Raw genomic sequence first — 11,502 nt, 5'->3', positions numbered from 1 at the left:
CTGGATGCTTTCAAGAAAGAGTTAGATAGAGCTCTGAAAGATACTGGAGTCAAGGCGGGAATGGGGATACTGATTGTAGATGATCAGCCATGATCACAGTGAACAGAGGTGCTGGCTCGAAGGGCCAAATGGCCTACTACTGTCCATTGCCTATTGAGATGAGTGAATAGATTCACATTTTAAAGTTGCAGATTGATTATATCTCCCTGATTTGGTTATTAAGTTCAGTACTCTGAACCCCAAGATAGTAAGATTGTGAATGTTGGTGAATGTGGGGCCTTTGGTCAGGTTGAAGGTATGCCACAAAATCTATTTTCCAGTGGGCATGACACGTGATAATCTGATTTTGTTTGTCCTTTGAATTCCTCTGTCTGGTGTAACTTTCCCCAAGTGAATGCATCATAGTAAATGGTATCAACTTCTTTGGCTTAGATAGCAGCAATAAAATGAACATATTCTTCCCTCTTCCCCACCCTACATCTGCTGTTGTCCAGTTACACACACACACACACACACACTTTCTCTCTCTCTCTCTCTCTCTCTCTCTCTCTCTCTCTCTCTCTCTCTCTCTCCCCACCCCCTCAGAATGCCATATGAAATGAAAATGGTGCAAGGTTGATTGCAAAAAGCACGGGCTGAAGGGCTTGGAGTTTGTTTATTGCTCCACGATGATGGCACTGTTGGTGATTCTGGCACCATACCACCCTCCCCAAAACTGAGCGTCTTTCCCTCCATGTGTAAACCTCACATAGCGGACACCAGGCCCATAGCTGGTGAAAGTCTTGGATATCTGCAAACAAAGCAAAGCAGATCATTACTGAGTAATCCGTCAGGAGAGGACACATATTCTGGACATTAAAATCAGTGTTCCCACTGCAGGAATCCATCTGGTTTAGCCTCCCTTCCATTTTCAACACAGATTTACAGCTCAGCAAGTGTTTTACTGCTTGTTTTCAGGTCCTGCCTGAAACATACCTCCTTCCATTCGGCATCGCTCCACTGTGGGACCTCAATCACATCAGACTTGTACTCCTGGATTACGCTCATGTCTTCAGAAAGAAGTTCGGCATGCAGTTCATAGAAAAACCCTGAGTCGTGTCTCCCTGCATACCTGCGGGTGAAAGGCAAATCACTGACGGTATCGTTCAGGCAGCAACATATATGCCGCTGCATGAATTGACATTAGAAACACCATGGAGTCGTGGAGAGATACAGAAGGCAACAGCTGTCGAGAATTTAACATTACCGCTCTGACCATCCCCCCATCATTTTATATACTTTTACAGCTTGCCCCTTGGTTTCCAGCAATCTAGAGAAAACAATCAGCTTTTTTTTCCAAAAATAAATTTTATTCGCAACAAATTACTTCCAAAGAAAACCATTCTCACACCCTTAGTATCATATCCAGACATTTCCACTCCTACGTTCTCATGTTAGCACCATTGCCGCCACTGCGGCACCTTCTCGTTACTCCCCTCTCCGATGTCTGTGGGCCTTCCCCTCATCTCAGCCCTTCAATGTCTGGAGATAAAAGGACTCTAGCCTGTAGTCTTTCCCCACAGCACCCTCGCGTTGGCTGCACCAGGCCTCAGTGCTTCCCTCAGCATGTATTGTCCGACCTCTCCTTATACCTATCATACTCCAGTCCATGTCATGCTGAGGACGTAATTGAGCAAGTAAGTGAGATGGAGGGTACTACCTGAGGTCAAACATTGTTGCACAAACAAGTCAGGGCAGGAGAAGTGAGTGGATTGTGTATTTCTTGCAGTTGTCACTATGAACTCAAGTCAAGGCCGTGTTATGAGTTCAGAGGACCCCAAATCCCAGCAGCAATAGCTATTCATCAAGACAAATGGTGACTTCAACAAAAGTTGCTTTTAATTATCTTCAAACATGGAAATAGAATCAAACTTTAACTTATCACTATTGACTTAACTAACCTAACTTAACCCCTTTCTAATTCTAAGCGCACGTGTATGCAATGTGTGTGTAAGTTCAGAAAAGTTCTTTGGTTCACAGTCCAATCTCACTTCTCATTCCTCCAAGTTCACTTGTTGCAGGCAATTCTTATACTGTGCACAGAATTTAACATTTAAAGTTCACCAGACTTTGGTGCTTGAAAGGTAAATAATGACCTCTCAGGAAGGTTATTGTCGGTTTTCAGAGAGAGATTTGTTGTCCCATGACATCCACAAATGATGTTCTTCCATTAGCCACTTTCGTGCCTTGCTGACGAAACTTGCCACTTCAGGGTTCTCCAGATGATAACCTCTTTCTTTCAGGTCACCACAGAGTTCCTTTCTGTTTCCCTTTTTCCAAGTGAAACATTAGACAGCCAGTCCTCTTCTTTTGCATGAACTACAAGGGCTTTGACCAGGCTGTCTTCCAAACGGGCTTGTCCTATTACAGTCCCAGCTGGCTGTAACTCTGTACAAGTGATCTGTGTGTGTGTGTCTCTCTCTCTCTCTCTTTCTCTGACTCTCTGAGAGAAAGCCTGTTTGTCTCTCTCTGCTTGCAAAACTACATGACCCTCTCAGAACAGCAAGTTCTCTTCCAGACATAGCGGCTCGGACATGCTCTTTCATCTGTTGCCTTTTGTAAACAACAATCCATTAATGAAGTCTCTTGAGCACTCTTCAAAGCTCTTGCAAAGGCTCTGGAGCCGATACGTCTACCAAGGGGCAGAGCTTCAGTATTTTAAATAAGATCTGTTTTAAAGTGTTTGTATGTGACCTACACTAAAAAAAATACTCGGTTTGTAGGGGGTGATTCATCTCAGCAGGATCCCACTGCTTCTGGGCCCTTGGCTAATGAGACTAACCATCACCAGACAGGATGGAATTTTCACACTGGTCAGTTGTGGACTTGCAAAGTCCTTGCCCTTGAAGAGAAGACAGGGCACACTGGACAATGAAGATTTTGCTTCCTAAACACTTTTGGGTGCATTTTATGGACTTTGGACTGCTGATCACGAAAATCATCATAAATCTCTTATCACATACCGTTTTTATCCTATTTCATGATTTCCTGTCATATTTTGTGGCACATTGCCACAAAGCAGGCTGTTTTCATCAGTCCAAGCACACCTGGGAGCACTCACTCAACACTGGTGCTAAGCAATGTTGTCTTAGGCCTGGACATGCTTGGTCAGAGGTGCAGAGAGCCTATAAAAGCAGCTCACATATACAGATATAGATTGAACACACGTTGATGTATATACCTCAAGGATATAAAACCATGAAGTGTAGCACGTCATTGAAAATTCATTTTCTGCATTCGCGCGTGGGCGTCTTCCCTGCTGATCTTGGTGCAGTCAGGGACAAACATGGTGAAAGGTTTCACCAGGACATTGCAGCCATGGGAAAGCGGTATCAGGGCAACTGGAATCATCAATGCCGGCCGACTATTGTTGGACACTGACATGAGGGGCATCAGATGTTGAGTACAAATGACAATCAGCTGCAAAACATTTTTAGATCAGTTAAACAGGCTAAATTTAATAAAAGTTAACTTAATGTTTCTCCAACTTCCAATGTGATACAGGAAATCTGAAATTATCTTTGCATTCAGCTTGAAGTTGAGTATCATAATCTCCAATTATTTTCAGGAAGCAAAGCTTTAGAAAAAATATGGTTGTCCAGTGCAAGGAGAAGCAAAACCGGCAAGGGTCTGTCAAATTCTTCACTCCTACTAGCATCTTTAAATGTGATGAGCATGTTCTGTGGAAAATCTACCCACACCTCAGCTTGTCAACCTCTCCACAGACTGCCAAACCCAGAATGTTCTCACACAAAGAACTTGCTATTATGCAACACCGTTACATGCATTAGCAGACAGATATTCTTCGAAGCTCTCAGGCACAGGGCATGTGGCCCATTGAACGGACTGCTTTTCATCTTGCTTACCAGTCCTTCAAAATGATGGCAGGCTGAAGGTTGTCCAGTTGCTCTGGGTCAAGTCCTTCTGATACCAAATTAATTAGTTGAGTTTTTCGACACCATCTGACAAAGATAAATATGCAATAACTAAATTAATTATTTGAAGGATTACTGCATGGTGCCAGATGGTTTAATAATACAACTGGCCATTTGATGTCCTGTGCAATTATTAATGGGATGTCAGTGTAACAGAATTAACAGGATGATCATGTAGCAGCTGTTCATAAGGTTCTTGGACCAGTATTAAAGACAGTACAAACCCTTGACTGATTGGAACTAGAGGCTCAAGCAGTTCTGTCCATACCTTCCCTGCACATTGATTCGGATTTCAGATTTATTGGCAGAGGACAAACACATACAACCCTGAGATTCCTATTTTTTTCTGTGGCTGTGCAGAACTTCTATGTATTGCTAGCGCAAAAAAAAACCTATACACAACAAATTCATGTAAACAAATAAAGAAGTGTAAACAGGTAATACATGTAAACAAACTGACTGTGCAATACAGAGAGAATTTTTAAAAAATCAATGAAGTGCACAAGTCCTTAAATGAGCCACCTGATTGAGTGTGTTGTTGATGAGTCTGATGGTGGAGGGGGAGCTGCTGTTCCTGAACCTGGTTGGTGTGAGTCTTGTGGCACCGATACCTCTTTCCTGATGGCAGCAGCGAGAATAGAGCGTGCGCTGGGTGGTTGTGATAGCACAGGATCCTATCACCAATGTATATATTTGTATATATTTACATATAATGCTAGTGATTGGCTGAGAGCTGTAGCCACGCCTACTGGCAGGTCATAAAGGGCTGCTCCTAACCAGACCCAGGTCAGTCTGGACTGGTTGACCTCGATGTACCGTGCTCCAGTCTTTTGCTAATAAAAGCCTTGATTTGAGTCAACGTCTTTGAGTCATTCAACGTGCTACAATTTTATTAGCAAAATTTCAATTGATGGAGCGAATGCTGCGACCAGAATGCCTCAGCATCGACCCACAGTCAGCTACTGCCCAAAGTGATTTCAGGCACTGGGTGAGGTGCTTCGAGGTATATCTGCAGCGCTCAGACCCTATTGTGGAGGAAGACATGGATAAACTAATAGTCCTGATGTCCATGGTGTCCACGAGGGTCTACAAGAACATCCTGGACGCGACCTCCTACACAGCTGCCATGAACGTGCTGAGGGGACTCTACGAGCGGCACATGCTAGCGACCAGGATGCAGCAGCCCAGTGAGTCCTGCAGAACTTACCTCCAGGCACTGAGGTTACTGGGTAGAGCTTATGCGTGCACCGACAAGACAGCGGTTGGGATCACCGACGACCTGATCCGGGATGCTTATGTGGTAGGGGTCCGTTCCAATGAGGTGAAGCAACAATTGCTGGAGCATGGGGGAGACAGCCTGGTGGAGACCGTTCACATCGCTGAAACAATGGAGGCTCCAGTCCTAAGCATGGACACCTATACACAAGGCTGGGGCCCCCGCTATGATGTGAGTAGAACGCCTACATTTAACCCAATCTCCCCACGCCCCGTCGATGGCCTCATCGCCGCTGCCATGCTACATTCCTGTATCTGGACAATGTCATCATCTGTGGCCACGACCATGACTCCAACCTTGAGAAATTTTTCCAATGCCGAAATGGCTGAATCTGACTTAAAATTTCAAGAAGTGTGTCTTCCAGACCACTCGCCTCACTATTCTAGATTGTGTAGTGGAAAACAGGGTGGTAAAGCCAGACCCCAACTGCATGCGCCCTCTCATGGACCTTTTACCGCCCCAAACCCAGAAGGCACTGAAACACTGCCTGGGGTTTTTTCCTAATATGCCCAATGGGTCCCCCAGCATGCTGACAAGGGATGACCACTCATCAAGTCAACTTCCTTCCCCCTGTCAGCGGAAGCAAGAGCGGCCTTCGACTGCATCGTCGGACATCGGCATGGCCACTCTGCATGCCGTCGACGAATCCATACCCTTCCAGGTGGAGAGTAATGTGTCCAACTTTGCACTGGTACCCACCTTAAACCAGGCCAGTAGGCCTGTCACCCTCTTTTCTAGGACCCTCCAGGGCCCAGAAAGCCGACACTCCTCTGTCGAGAAGGAGGCCCAGGCCATCGTAGAGGTTGTACATCGTTGGAGACACTACCTCGCTGGCAGGCGCTTTACACTACTGACCGACCAACCCGCGGTCTCATTTATGTTTAGCAGCAACCAGCGGGCGTAAGATCAAAAATGACAAGATTGCCAGGTGGAGAATCAAACTCTCCACCTTCAACTACGACATTCTGTACCACCCTGGTAAATTCAATAACCCACCTGACGCCCTTTCCTTTGGGAAATGTGCCAGTGTACAACTGGACAGGCTGCAGAGACTCCATGAGGATCTCTGTCACCCGGGAGTCACCAAGTTCACTCACTTTGTAAAGGCCCGCAAACTGCCCTATACGGTTGAGGAGATCTGTTCCATGACCCGAGCCTGCCCAGTATGCACTGAGTGCAAGCACAATTCCTTCCAGCCCGAGAAGACCCATATCATTAAAGCCACCCGGCCCTTTGAACGTCTCAGTGTGGACTTCAAGGGGCCTCTACCGTTGATGAACCGTAATGCCTGTACTTACATTCTCACGGTGATTGATGAGTACTCCCGCTTCCCATTTGCTATTCCCTTTCGTGACATGACCGCCTCCTCAGTCATAAACACACTGCACAGCATCTTTGCCATTTTCGGGTACCCCAGTTAAATTCACAGTGACCGGGGGTCCTCATTTATGAGTGCAGAACTGAGGGAGTATCTTCTGGAGCATGGTATTGTTTCAAGCAGGACCACTAGCTACAACCTGCACAGTAACAGGCAGGTCGAAAGGGAGAATGCTACCGTTTGGAAAGCGGTCACACTTTCCCTCCACCTCTCGCTGGCAGGACGTCCTCCCAAACACTCTACACTCCATCATGTCCTTGTTATGCACTGCCACCAATGCTACCCCTGCACGAATGTATGTTCTCGTTCCCACAGAAGTTGGAATCGGCAACGACCACACCAGGTTGGCTGACCTGTCCTGCTGAGGCATCGTGTCCACTACTCGAAAAAAGACCCCTTAATCAACAGGGTAACGCTGTTACACGCGAACCCACACTATACCTATATCGAATACCCGGGCAGGCGGGAGGGCACGCTCTCAGTAAGGGATCTGGCCCAAGCTGGGTCTAACATTGTCACTTTCCAACCCCAACTTCCATCCAATCCTCCTCTAGGTTACATGCCAGGTCAATGGGATCAGCTGCAACTCATGAATGGCAGCAGATTGGACCAGCCCACAGCCACTGACGCCTGCAGACTAGGCAAAACTGCGCCCACACATGGGGAACCCAGCGATGATACTCTGCCAGCTACCCCGATTCTGACACCACGGCGATCACGTTGGATAATCAGGCCTCCCGACCGTTACAGCCTGTGAAGACTGCATGCTACCACCGCCCCCCCCCCCCATTTTGTTTTCTCACTCTCTTCTTCTCTTTCTTTCTCTTTTACTCTCCCGGGGTCAGTTCGGGATGCAGGGATTGCCGATTATATATCTGAATTTAATTTGAGCAGCAGCACTTAGAGTTTGAACTCTTGAAATAATAATGAGATAAGGAAGCGACGAAGCTATGAACAAAATATCCTTTCATAAGGTTCCACCTCATTATGCATAGTTAGAGAGGGTAAAGCCTCGCTGTATTTTCCCAGTTGGTTATGCAGTTGTATCATAGCCCTAGAAAGAATGCAAGATGCAACGGGGGGAGCGAGAGGCTGAGAGAGAGAGAGAGAGAGAGAGAGATAGAGAGAGAGAGAGAGAGAGAGAGAGAGAGAGAGAGAGAGAGAGAGACAGAGAGAGAGACAGAGAGAGAGAGAGAGAGAGAGGAGAGAGAGAGACAGAGAGAGAGAGAGAGAGAGAGAGTGAGAGAGAGAGAGAGTGAGTGAGAGAGAGAGAGTGCTCAGTAGAAAATGTTACAAGGGCATCCAGAAACATGTGATGGCACATTAGCGGGGGAAGGGAGAAAGCTGTAATCAGAGAATGAATGCAAAGATCGGTTCACGGAAGGAAAAAAAAATCAAGAGAATTCAGAAAGGGAGGGGCTGCTGCTGGAGGAAGCTTCATTTAAAAAATCTGTATGGGCTGGGTACCAATAAAGACGAGGTGGATAAATCACCTGGTCCAGATGGATGCGTCAAAGGTCAAATCAAGTCAAGGTATTGTAATTTGATTGTACAAGTGAAACCTGATGAAACAACATTCTCCGGTCCTCGGTGCAAAACATTCAGACATCCAACCAGACATAACGCACTTACAGGCAAACGATACACATGCAGGATAAGTATTCATATCTACATATAAATAAGGAAGTATTGCTTCATGAATATGAGAGTCTGGGATGGTCAGTGTGAGCAGTTCCATTGGTCGTTCAGCGTTTTCACTGCCTGTGGGAAGAAGCTGAGGTGTTCGGAGAGGAAATTGCAGAGCCCTTGGTCATAATTTGCTCATTTTTTCTGGGTTTATGGGTGGTGCCCAAAGGCAGAAAGAATTGCAAATGTTTCACCCTTTTCCAAAAGAAAGGGTGTAAAGTTCAACTCAATAACTTCAGAGGAGCCAGTTTAGCCTTGGTGCTGTGGAAAATTCTAGAACCAGTGATCAACATCAGAATTATTAGCTATGTGGAGTGATTAGGGATAACCATCGCGGAGTGTTAAAGGCCAGTTAGCCTGATTGAATCTTTTGATGAAGTGTCAGAAAGGAAAAGCAGTCAATGACATGTGCATGGATTAGCGAGGTTGCACATGATAGGATGGTAATCATAGTTGAAGACCATGGAATAAACAGAAAGTGGCAGCTTGGGAGATAAGAGCAGCTGAACCAAATCAGAGGAAATGGATCAGCAACGGAAGGTTGTTCTTCAGACTGGAGGGAAGTGTGCAGCAGAGTTCTCAAGGGTTGCTTCTCAGACCTGCTTTTCAGGTGGTCCACCCCCTCCCGCACTATATAAAACTGCAGAATATCCCCTCTTGTGGCTAAATACCAACTTACCTGAAAGCGGCAAGAGTGCCTCCGAGGTGCCGACGCCAACCCTCCTTGGGAAGGGATAATCGGCCGAGCGTGGCGCTCTGCCAACACACCTGAATGTGCAGCCGCAGGAAGTGGGGCGGGCTGATGACAACATCAGCTGGCGACCAAGCTCCCTGCTACCTGAGAGCCACCCCTGGCCCCGCAACCTGACAGCCCTCCATCCTGCTACCTGACAGCCCCCCCCCCGGCCCTGCTACCTGACAGCCCCCCCTGCCCCACTACCTGACAGCCCCCTGCCCCACTACCTGACAGCCCCCCACCCTGCTGCCTGACAGCACCCCTCCCAGCTACCTGAGAGCACCCCTGCCCCGCTACCTGACAGCCCCCTGCCCTGCTACCTGACAGCCTCCTGCCCCACTATCTGACAGCCTCCCACCCTGCTGCCTGACAGCACCCCTCCCAGCTACCTGAGAGCCCCCCTGCCCCGCTACCTGACAGCCCCCTGCCCCGCTACCTAACAGCCCCCCCTGCCCTGCTACCTGACAGCCACCCCCCCTCCCCGTTGATGCTTAAAGGTGTGGGCAGAGTAGTTGTAGAAAGGTAGTTTCCCATACTGGGAGAGTCTCAAACAAGTGGGCACCACTTCAGGATTGAAAGGTGTAATCTTAGAATAGAGATGTGCAGAAATTTCTTCACTCAGAGCGCGGTAAACCTGTGGAGTTTGTTGCCACAGGCAGTTGAAGAGGCCAGGCCAATGGGTGTAGGCAGAGATTGATAGATTCTTCATTAGCTAGGGCATCTACGATTATGGGGAGAAGGCCAGGTAGTGGGGCTGAGTGGGGAAATGGATCAGCTCATGATTAAATGGCGGGGTAGACTCCATGGGCTGAATAACCTATTTCTGCTCCTATGTGTTATGGTTCAAGACTCTGCAGCCAACCTCAGAGTGATGAGGGCATATGTGATTGTGGCATGACCACTGTAATCCTCCTGGCTCTGTCAATCTATGTCACTTATTGCTGTGATTGTGCAAGGGCATGGGTCCAGTCAAGACAAACACATGGAGCTATGGATAAGAGAAAACAAAGGAGCATCAGCCGGATACTCGTGAGATTCTTACTCAAAAGACGTAACAAAATATTTCTGTGTCTTTTGATCAGGGAAAGGCTTCCCACTGTCTCCAGGAAGATCTTCTACTTTCCAGCCATTCCCACTGTTATCTGTCAATTCCCAGAAGTTGAATTCCTCTGTGAAAGTTGAAAAAGACAAGGTGTTAATTGAAATATCACTTGAATGATTTGTTCATGTTTTCATACATTTTTTAATTTTATTTTTTAATTTTAAAAACATTTAGACATCCAGCACGGTAACAGGCCATTTCGGCCCATGAGTCTGTTCTGCCCAATTTACACCCCATTAACTTACATCCCCGGTACATTTTGATGGGTGGGACCCCATGGGGAAAACCTGCGCAGACACGAGGGGAACGTACAAACTCCTTACAGACAGTGTGGGTTTTGAATCCTGGCCCGGTCGCGAATGCCGGCACTGTAAAGGCATTGTGCTAACCGCCACTCCAATCGTGCCGGCCATTTTCATAATTGCTTTGCTTTCCCTCCAAATCTATATACAGTAAAAGACCGAAGATCTGGATGGCTGAAATCCGGATGACCTGAAAATCCGGTCTTTTAGAAAACTCTCAGCTTTTTCGTGTGTTCATGCATGCATTAATGCCACAGATGCACAACAGCTGCAACCGACAATGTGGAAGTCGTGGAAATGTAAGAAATTTTTTTTGTACTTTGTATACTATATGAAAAATATATCATTAATGAAGTTAAGTGTAAGGTGCTTCATTTTGGGAAGAATAACCAAAATGAGACATATGGAGTGAAGGGGAGGGCATTGAGGAATGCAGAGGAACAGAGGGATCTTGGAATAATGGTTCAGTGTTCCTTGAAGGTAGATTCCCATGTAGTCAGGGTGGTGAAGAAGGCTTTTGGTATGCTGGCCTTTATAAATCATAGCATAGAATATAGGAGCTGGGAGGTAATGTTGAGACTGTTCAAGGCATTGGTGAGGCCAAGTTTGGAGTATTGTGTGCAGTTCTGGTCTCCAAATTATAGCAAAGAAATCAATAAGATAGAGAGGGTGCAGAGAAGGTTTACAAAAATGTGGACTGGATTGCAGTATCTAGAATACAGAGAAAGATTGAGTAGACTGAGACTTTATTCATTTGAGTGTAGAAGGTTGAGAGGGGATTTGATAGAGATATATAAAATTATGAAGGGAACAGATAGAGTAGATGTGGATAGGCTCTTTCCCCTGAAGGTAGGGGAGATTGGAACAAGAGGTCATAAGTTAAGGGTTTGGGGACAAAACTTTAGGTGTAATATAAGAGGATGCTTCTTCACTCAGAGAGTGGTGGCTGAGTGGAATGACCTTCCGGGAGAGGTGGTTGCAGCAGGGTCAATTCTGTCATTTAAGAGGAGGTTAGATGAGTACATGGAGGTGAGGGGATTGGAAGGTT

General features: G+C 46.6%; 1 protein-coding gene across 1 annotated transcript in view; it reads right to left on the bottom strand.

Moving 5' to 3' along the window:
* Positions 1-655: 655 nt before the first annotated feature.
* Positions 656-11,502, bottom strand: part of LOC138752517 (F-box only protein 2-like) — a 28,821-nt gene continuing 17,974 nt past the window's right edge. Inside the window, exons 4-7 of the mRNA XM_069915320.1 lie at positions 10,093-10,219; positions 3,906-4,001; positions 976-1,111; positions 656-790 (exon numbers count right to left, since the gene is read on the bottom strand). Of these exons, the coding sequence (XP_069771421.1) occupies positions 656-790; positions 976-1,111; positions 3,906-4,001; positions 10,093-10,219 (494 nt within the window). The remainder of the gene's footprint in view (positions 791-975; positions 1,112-3,905; positions 4,002-10,092; positions 10,220-11,502) is intronic.

The sequence above is a fragment of the Narcine bancroftii genome, chromosome 2 (assembly GCF_036971445.1).
Source record: "Narcine bancroftii isolate sNarBan1 chromosome 2, sNarBan1.hap1, whole genome shotgun sequence".
Taxonomy (NCBI): Eukaryota; Metazoa; Chordata; class Chondrichthyes; order Torpediniformes; family Narcinidae; genus Narcine; species Narcine bancroftii.
Note: the sequence above shows the minus strand (reverse complement) of the source record. Positions and strands in the feature narration are given on the sequence as shown.